The 19,702-nt window shown below is 39.9% G+C and overlaps 1 protein-coding gene across 2 annotated transcripts in view; it reads right to left on the bottom strand.

Moving 5' to 3' along the window:
• Nucleotides 1-12,304: 12,304 nt before the first annotated feature.
• myrfl (myelin regulatory factor like) overlaps nt 12,305-19,702 on the bottom strand; it is a 61,128-nt gene continuing 53,730 nt past the window's right edge. For both annotated transcript variants that reach the window (XM_082167902.1, XM_082167901.1), the window contains 9 exons: nt 19,324-19,386; nt 19,121-19,176; nt 15,884-16,048; nt 15,743-15,790; nt 15,300-15,384; nt 14,460-14,534; nt 13,927-14,035; nt 13,542-13,616; nt 12,305-13,210 (listed from right to left, as the gene is read on the bottom strand). In XM_082167902.1, the coding sequence (XP_082024028.1) occupies nt 13,124-13,210; nt 13,542-13,616; nt 13,927-14,035; nt 14,460-14,534; nt 15,300-15,384; nt 15,743-15,790; nt 15,884-16,048; nt 19,121-19,176; nt 19,324-19,386 (763 nt within the window). In that variant the 3' untranslated portion in view covers nt 12,305-13,123. The remainder of the gene's footprint in view (nt 13,211-13,541; nt 13,617-13,926; nt 14,036-14,459; nt 14,535-15,299; nt 15,385-15,742; nt 15,791-15,883; nt 16,049-19,120; nt 19,177-19,323; nt 19,387-19,702) is intronic.

Consider the following 19,702-nt stretch of genomic DNA (forward strand, 5'->3'; position numbering starts at 1 on the left):
TGATATGCCTGGCCCTCGAAGGCGAATCTCAAATATCGCCTGTGACGTGACGCTATCTGTATTTGAAAATACGCGTCTTTCAGATCTATTGACACAAACCAATCTCCTTGGCGAATCTGCACAAGGATTTGCCTGGTCGTGAGCATCCTGAACTGTCGCTTCACAAGCACTTTGTTCAGTTGCCTTAGATCTAGTTTGGGTCTGAGACCCCCGTCTTTTTTCGGTACCAGGAAGTATCTGCTGTATAGCCCTCCTTCGCTCTGATCTTGAGAGAGAGGCTCTATGGCCCCTTTGCTCAATAGTTTCGTCACTTCGGCTCGAAGTAGATGTGCTACTTCTGTTTTTACCGTGGTCTCGACGCGCGCCACATAGCGATGAGGGCGTCGGCGAAACTGCAGCGAATAGCCTCTTTCTATAATGTTCAGCACCCACTTCGAAACCCAGGGTAGCTTTGCCCATGCGTCTGCATGGATAGCTAGGGGTTGAATACGAAGCGCGCTCCGCGCCCGCGCTCGACTCCTCTGCGGTGGTTAACCGCGAGGGGGAGGGCTGGGCGGTTCCCGTGGGAACTGTCATGTCTATGTGTGGATGTGGGCGCGGGACAACGGGCACATTTATCACACCGAAAGCATCGTTCGCTTGCGTGAAGCGAGTGCACGTTGGTTTCGTTTTTACAGAAACCGTGAGACATGCATAACGTGGTGTTAGTGGGCACTGGGTAGTGGGCACGTTCACCATGTTTGAAGCGCAACCGATCTGAGTCGGTTTTATGTGCGCGAGCCCTGTGTGACAGGCTGTGCTTGTGTGTAGGGATGGGCACTGGGCAGTGGGCATTCTTACTACACATGAAACACCATCGGCCGTGGCCGGGACACCAGAAAATACACTCTTTTGGGGATTTATCTGGGTAGCCGTGAAAACGGCATTTGTGTGCAGGCAAGCGGGTGACAGAACCGACTTGTTGGCTGCAGAAAACACTGGAACAGTCACATTTTCTGGAACTGGACGAGCGAATAGCTTTGGTGTGAGTCCGGCCGCAGCGGGACTGGAACACCGTCGTTTTCCTAGCTGTGCTAGGACGACTTCGGGGCCTCGGGCTTCACCGTGATCCTAGGTCGCGAGCCACGTCCTGCGGGGCGGCGACCGGATGAGCGGGAGCGCGGTCTCGCGCTTCTGGCCTGGCGGCGCTGTGAAGTGGAGGCAGTGGACGGTGGCTGTGGCTGTGAGCTCTGAGCAGACGGTTTCGCACGGCCTGCTGCAGAGCTGGAGCGCTTCGGGAGGAAGTGCTTCATAGCCTGAGACGCTTTCTGTACCTCTGCGAATCTCTCCGCGAAGTCCTTGACGGAGGATCCAAAGAGGCCTGTGGCGGAAAGCGGGGCGTCGAGGAACGCGGTGCGTTCAGACTCGGCCATTTCCGAGAGCGTCAGCCAAAGATGTCTCTCAGACACGGTGAGAGAAGCCATAGTCCGTCCAATGGCTTGTGCTGCGGACTTAGTAGCACGAAGAGCGAGGTCCGTGGCACTCCTTAAGTCCGGCACGCAGATCGCGTCAGGTCCTTCCTCATCCAGCTTACGGAGGAGATCGGCCTGGAAGATCTGGAGCGTTGCCATGGTATGCAACGCTGACGCAGCTTGCCCGGCGGCGGAGAAAGCGCGGCGGAGCAGGCTTGACGCCGTGCGGCAAGCTTTAGAGGGCAGGGCCGGCTTAGCGCGCCGTCCAGCGGAGGGCGGGCATAAGTGGGCCGCTATCGCCTCTTCAACCGGCGGCAGCGAGAGGTATCCTTTGTTCTTGGCATCGTCAACGGCGGAGAATGCCAAAGAAACAGCAGGACGCACTCTAGCAGAATAGGGGGCGCTCCAGGACTTGGCGACTTCTTCGTGTAACTCAGGAAGAAAAGGCGCCGGTCTGGACGCAGGCGAAGCGCGCTCCCCAGGCAGGAAAAATCCATCCAGCCGGTTGTGAGCGGGCTGCTCAGGCGAAGACCACTCGAGGCCGAGGCTCGCCGCGGCCTGTGCGAGTACTCGCATGAGTTCCGTCTCAATGGAAGCTCTCTTGCCTGACGACGTGCGGGCAGGGGGTGCGGGGTCCTCAGAGCCCGCCCAATCCTCACTGCCTGACGCCAGGATAGAGCAGGAATCATCCTCAGGAAGCAGGGCTTCCTCATCCGCGATGTCAATGGAAGCGGCGGCAGACGGCGGCCGCTGTCCGTCAGGAAGCGAAACAGAAGAAGCCGGGGAAGCAAGCGGGCGAACCGGCGAGCTTTGGCGGCTGAGGGAGGGTTCCGGGGCCCGCTGGGCACGGCGCTTTTTACGGCGCGACGCCGCGGCGGGCGGGGGAGCAGTCTCGGTGAAGACGGCTAGGCGAGTCCTCAGAGTCGCCATTGCCATCAGCTCGCAGTGAGGGCATCCGCCGTCAGCGAGCGCGAGAGCTGCATGTTCCTCACCCAGGCAGGAAACGCAGATCACGTGGCGGTCCCCGTCGCTGAGTGTGGCTCTGCACGAGCCGCAGGAAGGCATCTTTAAAAAGACGCTAGCTCTTTTAGAATGTGTGTCGCGGCGGCGACACACACACACACAAATACAGAGTAATAAAAGAGAAGGATATAAGCGCCGGAAAGCGCAGCAGGAAGGCAGGAAGGCGGCGCGGCCAGCGACTTCAGTGACTCGTCCCGCTGAAGGTGCTCTCTCTCGACGGCGCGGCTTCTAATCCAGCTCCAGCGATGCGTGTGCTTCGCTTGAAGGATGAAAAATCAGATAATAGCTGCCTGCGAGCGATATTTATAGGCCTAGACCACGCCCATTTCGGCGGGACGTGACGCAGCGGGCGCGAAGTGCCCTGATTGGGTCTGACGTCACGCCAGGCCTCGCTCGATAGGCTGCTGCAGTTGCCGCAGAGCAGCCAATAGGCGCGCGAGCTGCCTCGCCTATGTCTGCATTGCTGCTGCAACGCGTTTTGCATTATTACAAAATTAAGGATAATTTTTGGCTTCAATATCTCGCGGAAAAGGATTTTCCCCTAGCGTAAGATATCTTACGCAGTACGAGAGACCTCTCGTAAGAGAACTGGTCTTCTCTCAAACCCTTTAAGGTCTGTGAAATCAACTGTTATAGTTTTGTCTATAAATAAATCTGATCCAGAATCTCAGAAACAGAGACTGTCAATTGTCGATTGACAAAGCGTAAAAACAAACCTATGAAACTAGGACTTGGCTAAAATCAAACAAAAAGAAGAAACAAACTAAGTAACACGGTACCATCAACCGAGACCCACATTTTAAACATTATAAAGATTATAAAACACGGTCAACACTTTTTGAAACAGTAAAAAAATTCTTTTACAAATGTAAAACTCAAGTTTGATCACATATAGTAATGATGAAATTAGAACACATGCATTTTACCTGCTTATTTTCGCTTCACATCCAAGACTGACGACTAAGCTGAAGGTCGAGTCTAAGCTGTCATGCGCGTACCTGTCCCATGTGCTTAGAAGGGATTGTATCCTTGCGCCAAGACGGGAATTCCTTCAGTTCGAATATTTACAATTTTCATTGCTGTCATTTAAATATCAGCGTACTTAAAGAAAGAATGTATTATTATATGATATACGATATAATACGATACTATGAGAATAAATGCGTAATAAAACACTGAACGCTGCAGAACTATGCCTACTTTGCCTACTTTGACAAGCGGAACAAGATGTGGTCAGTCGCAGTAGTGATGGAAGTCTGGTTCTCTTGCTCGAAATGATTCTTTCGGATAGGTCGTTAAAACGAACCGTTTCAAAAACTGACTCACCAGGCTCTTGTAAAAAACAGGCAATGAGTCAATGACACACAATCACAATGTTATATAATCAAAGAACCTAATAATTATATAAAAAGTGAATAAACTTGTTTTAATTAACAGACCAGTTTCATAATCCATGTTAATTTCTCTCTTTTCATTCCGGTAAAAGGTATATAAATGCTAATCTATTAATTAATATGTAATAGCCTATTATATAAATATAAATATTTAAAAAAAAAAATTGTGAAGTATTGATACATTTGCATATTTCTTCCCAGTGTTTTTCTTTGAAAAAACAATAAAAGAAAACTTTTTTTTATGCATATTTACATGTTTTTAACATGTTCATTTTACACTGGAAATGTACATTTTCAGTCTATTTCTGTAATTTTTCTGTAAAATAAAATAAAATTCCGTAAAACAATTTTTTAGAGTGTATATTATTCAGAGGTTTCAAGGGTATCGAATAAACAAAGAATTTCACATTTAGGGATGTTTAATTTTAGCCCAGAAGCTTCTAAAAAGGCATTAATAATCCATAGTCACAAGCTCAAGATTCGAGTGAGTGAGAATCTGTGCGAAGAGAGACAGAGTAAAACTCTTCAGAAACACGGTCTACAAACATTACATTCTAGTGTGTCCACATCTGACAACATCATCAAACAGCATGTTCACGCAAAAAAAAAATGCTTTTCTTACTTAGTATTTTTGTCTTGTTTCCAGTCCAAATATCAAAACAATTATTAAATCAAGATGCATTTACTAAATTAGTAAAATGCCATAAGATATTATGTCTTGTTTTCTGTGGAAATAAATCAAAATTAAGTGAGTTTTTGCTTAAAACAAGCAAAATTATCTGTCCACGGGGTAAGAAAAATAATCTTGTTTCTGTTTGAATTAAGATTATTTTTCTTACCCCATGGACAGATAATTTTGCTTGTTTTAAGGCAAAAACTCACTTAATTTTGATTAATTCCCCTGGAAAACAAGACATAATATCTTATCTAATTTTACTTATCTAGTAAATGCATTTTGTTTTAAGAATTTTTTGATATTTGGACTGGAAACAAGACAAAAATACTAAGTAAGAAAAGCATTTTTTGTAGTGCCATAGTTCAGGGTCCGTTGAGATGGTAAAATCCTCTGGCGGCGGCTGCTGCACCTGATCCTCTGACCTACGTGTACTTATATTTCCATCAATCTCGTGAGCCCCATTATCCTCTCCATTGCCTCCGGTTTTCGCCTTTGCTCACATTAGCGGCTTGAGTCGTAACGGTTGAGGCATTAGTTTCGCTGCTGCTAGTGCCTTCTGCTGGTGATGCTGATGTCTCTGTCTTTTCTTCATTTCGAAGAAAAAAACTTGATATCGCAGGTACTTTTTGAAGGGTGGCTATGTGTCGTGTTATTTTCTCTTTTTTTAGTTTACGTTTGGCACAACCGCTAAGCTAATGCTGCCTATCCATTTTGAATTTAATATTGTAAATTGGCGGGCTCGACTCGGACTGGGGGGAGGGGGCAAATGCACTGTGACCTGACCCAATCGCAATTCTTTATGGATATAATTAATATTCTCTCTGTATATATTGTATCATTAACTGTTCATTTTGTATCTGCATCTCTTCCAGCAAAATAATATATATACAAAACATGAAAAATATTTTAAAGTCTAGTCATTATCTTAATCACTTGGTGCCCCGCCTATTGGCTGGTGCCCCAGGGCACTCGCCCAATCCCATCTATGGTTAATCCGGCCCTGTGTCCACGACATCTGTAGGCTAGTTGGCAGAGCTAGGTGTCGATAATCTGGAAATGATCACCTTCATCTCCGACGCGTTGTCTGACTCTGTCGCGTCGCAGACAGCTGAGAGAAAGGCTGATGTGATAACCGCCTTGGGTTCTCCTAATATAGACACTGTGGAGAACAACCCAGCAGGTGAGATGAATAAAAATGCGGGCCATTTATATAATTATTATCGGCGTTTGACTCGGTGTTGGCCTAAAAAGAAAATGTAACGTCTTACATGGGCGTTGCTCGACCCTTTTCTAGAATAACGTTAAATTTGTGAAATGGAAACCAGGGACATTTCCTAAATAAGTGGTCAAAATATCACCCAAATCTTACTAATCTTGTTATTATATATTAATAAAAATAAAAAACGGGGACAATACAGTTATTGATTAATTAATAATTCATTATTATGATAATTGTGGTAACTGACAACTGGTTTCAATATAATTCACCAAAATCACATTATGAACAATATAGACAGAACAGAACCATTGCAAATAGCAGGCAGATCAAAAACTATTGTATTATGTATTTTATGTTAAATTATGACTTTTACAACACATTACAAAAATAAAATTATATTTAATATTTTCATTTTCACAAAATGGGAATATACTATGTAATAAATATACAAAACAATATAAATAGGAATAGTATACAAAATAACTACAACTTTTTTTTTTTTTACTTTTCAAATGTTTGTACTTTTGGAAATGGATCTTTACTATCCATAATTAGCCTAATTTATAGGCTTATTTTGGGCACAAAGTACTGTGCCTTCTGCAAATGTAATTGTTGCAGGTGTAATTGTTGCACTTTTTTATGTTATACAAGATTTAACTCATTTTTAACCTTTGCCAGGCCAGGTCTGTGCAGATAATGAGTTTATGTCTGTCCCAGGTCCAGTGGCGGCTGGTGAAAAATATCTTAGGTGGGGCTGTGTCATATTCGGTCATTTTCAATAGTCTAGTAATCATGGGACTCAGTTCTTTTAGCATTGTGGCTCCCAGGTTGTGGAATGCTCTTCCTCAAGACATCCGTCAAGCATCCACCCTTCTCTCCTTCAAAAACCTCTGAAATTTTTTTTTTTTATCTGAATATTACTCTTTAGCTCACAATCTTTAAATTCTAGCTTGCACTGAAAAAAAAAGTCCTTTGAATTTACTTGATTTTAATGTGTACATCGGTCCCACATGATCAGAATGCGTTCAACTGACACAATTTTCCTCTTTTTCTCAATTAATTATTGCTTGTCAAACCAAAATATTTAATTCCCGTAGACTGCTTAAATAAAATAATCACGTTGATTCAAAACATTATTTGTCATTACTGTAATACAAATTTATTGTGTAATGTTATGTGATTTCATCATGCAAGGATACCAGATTTTCAACTGTAACTTGATTTCTTTATGCTAATATTAATTAACAGTATTATGTAACACTAAAACAATTTCATTATGTTTCTGGTATCAGAGTTGTGTAAATCGAACTCGCTCAAGTGAACTATCGTAGACATGTTTTGAATGCGTGTGTGAATACAAAATCATAATTGTAAAAAATACATATTGGCACTGACAATAAATGCAAAAGGCAAAGAGTTTTGTACTTTTGTTGTATTGAGTTTTCCAAAAATGGAGGACTTAGCACAGTTCCCATTAACTGATTTCATAAACAATAAAAACACTAAACACATACATAATGCAAACCCCACAGTTGTTTAGAGTGGATTCACACAACTAATGTAAATTATGCATTGTGTATCATACTCAAATTCATAAAGAACTTTTGCATTAACATTTTACAGTAAATAGAGCATATACTTCAAATGTTCGTCAACATGGATTAAGAACAGCAAACATGTGTGTAAACCTAGTATTAAGAATAGAATAGCCTTTATTGTCATTGCACTGTGGAGGTCCAACGAAATTGACACCCTTGCACCACACAAAAAAACAAAACAAGAAGAAACAAGAAACAACATACATCAGGACAAAAGACAAAGGACAAAACAGGCTAAACGAGCGATGTTCTCTCATTAAAATAGAGACAACAATAATATAATAATACATACAAACATAATGTAAAAAAAAAAATATATATATTTACATGTGTATATACTGTGTATATATATATATATATATATATATATATATATATATATATATATATAAAATCTAATAAAAAGTTAAAATCTTAAAGTGTCTGTAGTTATTACAAGAGTGCAGGTAGGGGGAGGTGGGCTGATTGTCTGCTCTTCAGGGCGGTATAGAGCTGGTAAGTCCCGCCCCCTCCGTAAAACCCCGCTGGACCTCAAAGTTGAAAAACCGTCAATGCAAGTGAATGGGAGAAAATAATTATTTTCTGGTCCCGTTTGAATTGTGCCATGAATGTGAACATATGTTGTCTGTGAATTTTTTATATAATCTTTCGTGTGAAGAATGCTACAATTTAGCGGGTAGAAGTTTGATACGGGTAGACTTTGTGTGAGAGCACTTTGTGGACTACAACTCTCGACGCGTTTGAAACGTCAACACCACTAGCACAAGGCTCTAGCTCACGGATCCCGCTAAACATGGCTGTGTCTTTGGTGCACTTCACCGCCTTCTTTCAGGGAGAGGACAAAATCGTTGAGGTTGGCGAAAACCACGGGTAAGTCAACTTTATGGGGTGACGTCACATAGGCGACATGTAGTCTTTCTCGTTATGTCTTTTCCACAACTGCTAGCCGAAGAATCATACCATATACTGTCAAACTTGTAACATGAAAGATTATATAAAAAATACACAGACAACATATGTTCACATTCATGGCACAATTCAAACGGCACCAGAAAATAATTATTTTCTCCCATTCACTTGCATTGACGGTTTTTCAACTTTGAGGTCCAGCGGGGTTTTACGGAAGGGGCGGGACTTACCAGCTCTATGGGGTGATTGGAGGGCGGGGCTTATGTGTGTGAGTGTCCATGGGTATTGGCAGTTCGTATGGCCCAGGGGGAAAAGCTGTTCGTCAGCCTGCTGGTGTGGGATTTGGTTGACCTGTAGCGTCTCCCAGAGGGCAACAGATCGAACAGGGGGTATGCAGGGTGTGAGGGGTCTCTTGTGATGGCCTTGGTTCTCCTGAGGCAGCAAGATGTGGAGATGTTTTCCAGGCTGGGCAGAGGGCAGCTGATGATCTTTTGGACAGTGTTGATGACCCTCTGCACCACCTTCCTGTCCTCAGCTGTGGAGCCTGCGTACCACACACTTAAGCAGTGTGTTAGTACGCTCACCACAGAGAAGTGATAGAAAGCCAGCAGCAGCTTTGTGTCCAGATTGTTCTTCCTGAGGACACGCACCATATTTAATATATTGGAATGTTAGGTGAGTTGACAGAGTGAATAAATATATGCTTCCTCTCATGCTGATAGTGTAGACCGTAGACGGTCATTCTTTGATGACAAGTTGATTGGATTGATTATTTGAACGTGCTCCTCTCGAACTCTGTTTATGAAACATCATGTGTAGATTCCGCCATCGCGTCTGTTATAGAAGATATCGACAGCGCATTCATTTTAAAAGAGGAACAGAGAACCGCGATCAAGGCATTTGTCGATCGGAAACATGAATGAAAAACATACGTCACTTACTCCGTTGCTCTGATTGGTTGTAGGTCTATCCAATTGAGTGCAGAGGCATTTTCCTTCCTGGTTCGGTTGAAACACGCCCCATAATCAAAGCTCAATGGAGCAGTATCAGACTCACATTCTGACTAGAATCTGAGTATGAAGATGTCAGGCTACCTTTAACACACACTACATATAAAAATTCAGTGTTGTCATATTTTGACAACTGTATTGAGGTAATTTATTTTATTTGTTCTTATTTTATTACTGACTGTTTACTTGTCTTTTTTGCAAATTCAATTCAGTTTGAAATCAAGCTTCTTTGTGCTGTGTGAGCTTTTGAAACATAGTTACCCTATTGTAAAGACAAATACACAGAGTGAGCAAATGTTTAAGTTAGATTATTGTAATGGTTATTGATCAATGTTTAAATATGTAAACAAAAGCCTAAATTAATATCCGTTCATCGTATAAAGTGGACGTGCCTCTTCAGAAGACTTGAATTAAACTTTTCCATTCAAATAGATTACTGTTAATGAGTTTTGTGCTTTCTGAAGCTTGAAAATAATGATTGCCTTGACAAAATGGATGGACAAAAATTTTGATATTAAAATATTTAGTATGTGGTGGTTTTCCCAATGGTATTGAAAATTATACTGAATATTGACATTTTTCATATTGTCATATTGAAGTTAGAAATTCCAGCATCATGACCACTAATTAATGTCCTTCATCAATAAGGTAAAAATATGTTAAAAGTCACTATTTTCTAGATTTGATTTGATTTTAATATTTATTGGTAATAAATTAACTATCGCAGCTAAAAAGTAACTAGTAACTAGTACTCTGAGTAGTTTTTGAGAAGAGTAATTTGTACTTTTACTTAAGTACTTTTTTGACAACAGTACTTTTACTTGTAATTGAGTACTATTTTAGCAACAAATTTTCAGTACTCTTTCCACCACTGCTAGGAAGTAATAGGCAGAGTGAAGACAGCAAAAAGAATTCTCATACTTTTTATTTCTCAAGTTTGGCCACACACCATCTGGTCTGTAAGAATAGCATAATGGATGTTAGATGCTGACAGGAAACAGAGACCCAAAAATTGACAGACTCAAGACCTCCTAGACAGACATATGTTCTGTAGTGCTTTGGACACTGTAACTCTTAATATTTAAAATGGGATATGGACATTCTGCTGAATCTCCTGTCCCCGCTTGTCCTGCCCAGCTCGAAGTCTCCTGTGTCTCCAAAGTTCCCACCCCGCGAGGGGGCGGGTCCTAGGCGTATGATTAAAGCGGTTCCGCTGGATATTTTAATTTCCGCAGGTGTTACAATCAGCCCTCAAGTTTTAAATAGTTCAAATTATGAAAATGATAACATTAAATTAATAGGAAAGCCTTTTTTCCAGATGTATCTATCTAAATCTAAATCTATCTACTGGGGCACAGCAAAACTTTACTGGGGCTCGTGCCTCCGTAAAAAGTGTCTAGTGACGCCTCTGGTTGCATCTCGCTCCTAGTATTACTAGATCTTACAGTGGTCTGTTGATACTGATCAAGCATAACACACTCTTAAACAGATTGGTGAATTATGTATTCACAGAGAGGCATAAAGCTGTTTCAGGTCCTGTCAAGTCAAGTCAAGTCAAGTTTATTTGTATAGCGCTTTTCACAATACAGATTGTATCAAAGCAGCTTCACAGTATTAAATTTAAATAATACAACAAAGTTTGTTTCAAGAGGAATTTATTGATTGATAAAATTAAATTAAATATTGTCTGTCTGTCTGTCTGATCATTACCATTTTGTTTGTGTCAGTGAGGAGTAGACAACTCTAACACAAGTATGGAGTACCACAAGGATCTGCATTAAGGCTGTGTGTCCACCAAAGCGTTTTTACACGTGGCTGGTGTATTCCAATTGTTTTCAATGGGAGCGCAGCGTTTTTTAAACGCCATGAGCGTAACGAGGCGCTGAGCGTTTTTTTCATGCTGAAGCGCCGAGCGCAGGTTTTTACAGGTCACCGAGAGTTGAAGAATGATCAACTTTGGGTAAAATGCAAATCACTATCACAAATCACATCACTGTTACTTTTTACCCAACTGTCCAATCACAGTGGAGGAGGGGCGGGACTAATACCACACCAACCAACCGCCACATTCTGCTTGTTCAACATCAACAGATGACAACAACAAGCATAATAACAGAACAAAATAATTTAAAACAAGAGCCAGAGAAAATATGTTACATTGTATCGACATTTTAATATAGAATCAACACAGAAACAAAATGTGTGTGAAATGAGATACTAGTAACACTTTCGCGGATATTCTGTATTATAACAAGCAAAGTGTCTCAACTGAAAAAAAACGTAACGCTGCCAAAACGCTCTCAAGCGCCCACTAGGCGTTTTCAGCAGAGCGCCTAGCGTTTTCAGCTGGCTAAAAATGCTTTGGTGGACACATGGCCTAGGTGATATCGGAAAACTCTATATTTCCACTAGACCGGATTACATTTCTAAATTATCCAAAGTTAAAAGCATGCCTAGAGTAGCCTATGTGAAGTGGTCCTGTATGGTTTGGGAATAGGGAGAGCCTATAGGACAAATTCAAGCCAATTCCCCACATTTTTTCAACGTGTAAAAATCTTATAATTTTTGTCTACAAGCTTCTTAACATATTAATCTAGAACTTAAAAACACATCGTAGTAGCACCCTCACCTGCACAGCACACAGATCCTGTTGCGCATGCTCTTTTTTTTTTAACACATACACATTATTTTAAGAATCTAATCACATTCTTGCTTGCAATTGACCGACACTTAGTAGCATTACACAAACTGGTTATACCAGGATACTTTTCTACTTTTCACATTCAAAACACTACAGTAAGCTGCTCGTAGCTCGCAATTCCTCTCACAAACTTTACACCACACAATTAATTTCTGTAACATAATTTTCAGACTAAATCTAGTACTGCTAAAATCTAGTAATTGATCTAGTAAATGCTATCCTTTTATAATAATAAGTACAAAGTGTGATTGTGGGCTGAAAAAAAAACTGCCTTTATTGTATATTGTTTGATATTCAGTGAAAACTTCATAAAAGTCTTTAGCTACAAAAAGAATTTGACTTCTAGTCAAGTCACCTTTATTTATATAGCGCTTTTTACAATACAGATTGTTTCAAAGCAGCTTTACAGTGAAAACAGGAAAATAATGCAACAAAGTTTGTTTCTGCTGTACAGATCTAGAAGAAAATAGCGTCATAGTCCAGTTTAAGTAAGTTCAGTGATGTTTCATTTTTGTTGTAAAAAAAGTTATTAATTTAGTTAATATTTATATATATATATATAGCCGCTCTGGGGAAACCAGTGATGTCATCGTCCAGCTCAGTTCAGTTCTCATATAATGGTGTCAATGCAGGCAGATCAATATTATTGTTGAATATTAAATGTCCCCATTTGTCCCCACTTCTAAAATAATCAGATGTCATACAGCTAGACATTATTTAATAGTACAGTTTCTGTAGTTGAATAATTGTTTGGTCTACAGGTTTACATATGAACTAGTTCTATACAAGAACACAGTGTGAGTCTACTAGAGTAAAATATTATCTGATTGCATAGTTCAGTACAAAACAAACATCATCTCTTTATTGTTTAAATATGCATGTCAAATCATAACTGAAGACCTACTTTACTCTTTGCGTTGGGGTTCAGAAGTTTTCCTTCTGATTCCAAAACACCAGTAAAATAAGAATAAACTAAAATGAAACATATTTGCTTTTTTTTTTCAGCAACAAAATATCAGCCCATGAAAGATGTTCTTTCTATATAATGTACAACTTGCAGTTTTTATCGCCTACTAATGCCGTCAAATCACCGGATGCTGCTTTTGAAGGGCTGTTGTGACAGCATCATCATTTGGTGTTGATCAGTCACAGCGACGGTAGAACTGGAAGTGGTAGTCAGTAAATAAAACTTCTGCGTAGTTGGGATCGGTGCTACAATCAGCCAAACCCTGTGTGACAGAAACATGTCAATATTGACAAAGTACAGCCAAAAGATTGAAGTCATGCTGCTAGTCACACAATCTACATTGCCTGTATGTAAATAGACTTTATATTTAATTAGACACTAACATAGACAGAAGTACAATCTGTTCAATATTTAATCTGTTAAGCTCACCTCGTATTTTAGTCCACTGGACAGACTGTACTTCTGTCCCTTACAGTGTCATTTTCATTCACACCATATTAAATGTGGTGTTTACCCTGACTAAAGTCTTTAAATAAAGACAGCATACATTCAGAGATGAACACACAAACACATAAAGATGCACAGAAACTCACAGCAACTGAAGTGCGGAAATGGTAAGAGGAGCGATGGTGATTCGCCACCGCCAATGTCCACTTATGTATGTAGCCCTATGGAAAAGAAAGACTTTTAACAAATGCATGAAATCAATAACCATTTTACAGGAAATTAAATAAAGTTGGATCTAATTTTTTTATGTGCTAATGATTTGTATTATCCATAATTTTCATTAACATAATCAAATCAATTCTGAGGGTGAATAGTCTGCAACAAATAAACGTTATTATCAAATAATTATTATAGAATTACTCTACATTTACTATGCATTTAAACTATTATGATTATATAATATTATTATTACATTTATAATGAAATGTTTTTCTAATGCATGTTGCTTTGAGTGTATAAGTGCTGAAGTACCTGTGTGTTGAGGGCAGTGTTTGACTCTGGGCTGTTGTAGTCGAGTACTGAAGAGCACTGTTCGCTTTCATCATGTGAACACAAGTAGATCACCAGCAATTCATTTGTTCTGATCAAGTGGGGGAACAAAAACCCTCATTCATATCAATGAGAATGTGATTCACATATGCAGACACTGTTTTTCTATCATAATATACTGTCTGTCTAAAAATATTACATAAGCAGGAGTGCGATATGGCTCTGATTCATCCACTTGACCAGCACGAGGCCGCAGTTCTTTATATTAACATGAACATGTCCAATGATTTTTACTTTGAACATTATACAGCTGGTATAAAACATTTGAACACCCTTGTTAAAATGACAGCTTTTTGAGATGTACATTTTTTTATAAGAAAATTCATGCCAGATAACAAACAAATAGAAACTTTTAAGGAAATACAAAGAAGAATAAAATGATTAAAATAACCTGGTTAAATAAACAAAGAGGACAGTATAATGAAGACTGTGTGCAGTATGAACAGTGTACTCACCTCATTTGGAGGGTTATGGGCATGTTGGGTGGGATGTGTTTACTGAGGGGAATGAGGTACGTGTAGTTTCCCTTCCTACAAAACATAGATCAATGGGAAAAATGCAAATGCATTACTATAGAACATTCTTTGATAACTTTAGTAAAAGTCAGTCAAGAAATCCCCATGTGCTATAAACACTGTTGTATAGAGCAGCATAGACCAGGGGAGCGACGCAACTTGCTACTTAACTACCATAGTTTGATGCATCGTTGAAGACATCAACTAACCATTTCCTGAAATCATATTGTTGCAAATTTGTCGTTCAACCACGTTAATGATGGAATGCAGGTGGTGGATAATAACTTATTTTATTTAATCCGTTTGAGATAGAATTAATGCAAGATTTTCTTGCTATAAATTATGGACGTGGCATCTGGGGACTAATTCTCTTTTTTTCCACAGTTATTTTGCTTTATTTCCATGTTCGCACATCGCTCTTCAAAAATTGCACTTTAAATCTCTTGACAAACTAAAACACGTAAATTAAGTTAGCAAATAATCGAAATAAAATATATAGATTGTAATAAATGTAAGCTTGCTTATTTTGATTAAAATAATGTTTTTTTTAAGTCCACGTCATAAAAACAAGAACCTATGCTTCTAAGCACAGGTTAAGAGCTGTCGTTCCAACCACACCACTTTCAGGACCCTGATGTGAATATGATCTTCAGAAATAGCTAGTTATGGATTTCATAAAGGGAAACATATGACTGGTCACACCATGACGAGTGTTATACTAAAAGTGAGAATGAAAAGTAAACTTCCTGTGTATATTGAAGATGCAAGTTTGCTACCTACCCACAGTCCTCTTGCTGACAGTACCGCTGGTCTATAACTTGTTGATTTTGTGTTATGCGGATGGACTGTATAGTTGTGTTTGTCCCTAAAAAGAAGACATGAACAAAGACGTAAAGGTGTGAATCTATTGTGGCCACAGCTCTAATTCATTCTGTTATTTGGAATAAGAAATGTTTTGATAAAATGGATTTATCCTAGGGAGACATTCACAAACTATTATTTTTCTAAGGCAATTTTTTTTATAAAGGTTTATATAGCTGAAACAAACCTCATTCAAGTAATGAAAAAAGCCTCTAAATAAAACAATGATGTTCCATATTACAATATTTCAGTCTCAGTGTAAAGGAGTTACAGTAGTAAGGATACGTCGTTTTATTTTAAAATGAAATTTGTTGTTTATCTGATAATCTTGGCATGAACAGGCTTTTAATCGGTCAACTTACAATCAGTAGAATTTTTTAATTTCTCTTGCAGTTGTTCTAACCACTTCTCTGAAAGAGAACAAATAAAAAATGACTTGAAGTCAACCAAAAATATGTATTATAGTATATTTGATGATTGAACGCTGCTACTGTGCCTCTGACCTTTTTGTGTTTTTGAAAGAAAGTCAAAGGGGACAGTTGTGTCTGTCACTTGGGTGTTATGGTTATGAATTAAAGTTGAAGGACAGCAGTAGATCTCATCTGAATAAAACACATTGGAGAAATCGATGTCTGGAGGCCAGGGAACAGGATGTGTGGTGGAGAACACTGCAAACAGTCAAGATTAAATTCACCATATAAGATAAACAATCATCAAAATATACAGACCAACCAACTCGCATAAGGGATTCTCACACTGCGTAACCCTGGGTTATCGTTTAAAACTTTAACCCCGGGTAGGTGAACATTAAAGACTTGTAATTTAAAAGTAGGGTTAGCACTGACTTTTACCCGGGGTCAGCATTGCTTTTTGTGGTGTTAACACTGCAGCGCCAAACGTGTGCAGTGTGAATTCTGTGAAACTATGCGGTGTCAGAATGTTGAATGATGACAGGATGCTTAGCAACGGACACTCAATTGAGTGCCTTATATCAGTGGATCCCAACCCTGGTCCTGGAGTACCCAATACTCCTAACCCCAGAGTAACCCCAACTCTTAACATGCCCTGCTCTTCAAGCCCTGTTACACACCCGGCGCAATGCGGCGCCAGGCCAAAGTCTTTTTTGCTCGTTTCAGCCTGACGCAGTTATCATTTTCACATCCTGCGCCTCGTTGTTTAAATAGCAAATGTATTTGTGTGCCCATGTTCAGGCGCATTGTTGGCGCGTTGCTTTTGAGGCAACTGAAATAGACTGCACCATTGACCAACAAAAACCTTCTCAGCTGATATGCTTAGCTACCGGCAGAGCTAACTGATAGATTCGACTCTTGCCGTATCTGTTCGGCAAAACAGCAAAAACGCCCTTCTTGCAAAGGAAGGATTCGAGCGCCGTCTTCTGTTCCTCTTTTAGATAAAAAGCCAAGTCTAACTCGTTCATTGTAGCGGCCAAAGCCATTTCAAACAACTGGTGTTCATCCATAGCCATCTTGCAATGTTTACTGATGACTTCGACGTCACAGCGCTGTCGTCATCTGTTTAGCTCGCCTCTGGCCCGCCTATATCAGATAACCCAATGTGATTGGTGCAGCTCGGATACAAGGGCATATTTAATGAGCATCATTACTCAACGCCAGAATAACTCGCTGAGCAAATTGAATTGGTGCTCTTGCGAGAACTCTGGATTTCCAGGGTAGAGCATCAACAGAAAGATTTTAAGACTCCAGCTTCAATATTTGACCACTGTTTATGATAAATCTGGTTTGCAGTGACATTAATTTGTTCATTTATGCCAGGAGTGCAAAATGATTAATCTGTAATGTTCAATATTTTGAATAGGATTTATCACTAAAACATAATGCATTCAATCATGTTTTCTCCGGTTTATTTGTGTTCACATACATGCAAAATACAGCATCCGTCAGGGCTCTTAGTCCAATGGTTTTCTTTTTTTCTAACAAGACTTAAGATAATAGGTGGATTATTCATGTATAGTGGGATGAAAGAGGTGTAGATGGCCAAGCCATAATGCCATAATAAAGGCTATAATGGCTGAATTTAAACAAAAATTTGGAAAAACTTTCCAAATGTCACACTTCTGAAAATATAGCTGAAGTCAAGTCAGCTTTGATGGAGGAGTGGGGCATTCAAAACAAAGTTAGGTGTCTAGTAACTGATGCTACTGCCAACATGGTAGCATGTGCCAGCATCCTGAAGCTGCGCCACACAAACTGCATAGCACATGCCTTAAACCTGGTTGTGAAGAAGGCAATAGAACAAACACGAGGATTGGAGGATATTAGACTAAAGGCACGAAAGATTGTGGCACATTTCAAGTCTACCACAACAGCAAGAGATTGGTTTTACAAAATCAGATGGGCAAACCAAATCACAAGTTGATTCAAGAGGTGGAAACTCGCTGGAACAGCACATATGCCATGTTAGAGCGGCTCTTTGCTCAGAGGGAGCCAGTAGGCGCTGCTTTAGTCACTGTGAAGACAAGCCTCATACCATTGACTTCAGAAGAGTACCAGACAGTAAATGAATGTCTGGGTGTAATGTGTCATTTCAGTGAGGCTTCCACAGAATTGTCAGAGGAGAAGAGAGTGTCAGGGTCAAAGGTGATTCCTCTTATAAGAATGCTGAGGCATGCAATCACCTCAGAAAGCTCACAGGTTCATGATGAGATGGCTTTGCAATCGTGCAACAACCTCCTGAGACTGAGGATGTCTACATATGAAACTATGAGCATCATGACTCTAGCAACTCTGTTTGATCCACGCTTAAAAAAAAAAAAAAAAAGAAAAAAAAAAGCTTTTTCCACCTTTTGACCACAAGATGTCATTAGTGGGCACGGTGTTGAAAAGCTTCGAGTAATGAACCAATTTACGATACACTTGAGGGGAAAGCCTCAGTGCTTCACAAAGCTTCATTTCACCATCACTAGCGAGCGCAACTGGCTATTAAAGGGAATGGGTGATGAAACTCTGATTGGTTTATGCACGTTACGCCTAAAACACACCCATTACTCATTAAGAGAACCCAACCATTTTTCCCGTCATTTAAACTAGCAAAAGTAGAGTCGGACATGCCGTAAGCGGACTTGCGCTGTGCTCGTTAAAATAGGGCCCTTTGTATGTCTCCCTAATCAAACACACCAGATTCAACTCATTAGTAGAGTCTTCAAGACCTGAAATAGTTGTGTCAGATTAGAAAGACATCCAAAATGTGTACAGTTGGGGACGCTCCAGGACCAGGGGTGGGAGCAACTGCCTTTAAATTCACATGCTTTGGACAGTCACTGAAACAGCACGTGCTGTATAAACATTAATTTCAGTTTTTGAGGGGGAAAATGTCAAATGGTGAAGGAAAACATGTTTCCAAACCATTTTTTTTAAAGTACGGAGAGTCTATTCAGGAAAAAAATTGTTTTACTACAGTGGGCAATGTATAATATGAGAATGCACAATGCTAGAGTCTTTCTGTAAACAGGTTGCGTGCTTCGTTTATCTAATCAGTGACACTGTAAATATGAATGTTAACCCAGGGTTTAAGAATGTACAATTTGCCACGTCAGCTTGTGAATACCCAGGAATAATTGTTAATCCTAGGTAAATTATGAGCAGTGTAAAACGTGAAGCAAGATAACCCAGGATTCAGTTTTCCTGGGATTTAGAAAGACCCAGGGTTATTTCAAGTGTGAAAAGCCCTATACAGTATCTCTAAATATCTACATACAGTACCTGTGGTCAGTGCTGTTGGTGTAGTGTAAGGCGGTATAACATCCGTGTGGTTGAGACTGTGATACAAGAACACAAAATAACAGTCGATTAAGTTGCGCTGACAGTGACGCAACAAGCATGGCAAGTAATGTAATTTAACTGAATCAATTTGCACCAAACACATTGGTTTTTAATGATGACATCACTGATGATGAAATTTGTACCTGTTATTGAAGTCCATGTTCTCTTGTAATGTTAACAAGTGGAGTGCAATAATACAAATGACACTGCAAAATAACAGGACAAAATAAAGTCACACACAGGCTGATCTTGTCATGTTTTGTGAAATATTCTGTCACGATCAAGTAGAATTTCATTTGGTCTCAAACTGTCCTCAAGACCTTCATTTAAAGAAACATTACAGGTTAAATACAACAGTGTTTGTTATTTGAGCTGTAAGAGTCTCTAAATTGTTAATTTGATGTGAGAATACACTTCTAGACATACACAGTTTTTGTTCAGTGTTACATGTTGAGGGACCAATTGATTATTTTTTGTGGTAATCATCAGTTGAGCACTGATACATATGTTTAACTGGGAGTA

The sequence above is a fragment of the Leuciscus leuciscus genome, assembly GCF_965113295.1.
Source record: "Leuciscus leuciscus genome assembly, chromosome: 4".
NCBI lineage: Eukaryota > Metazoa > Chordata > Actinopteri > Cypriniformes > Leuciscidae > Leuciscus > Leuciscus leuciscus.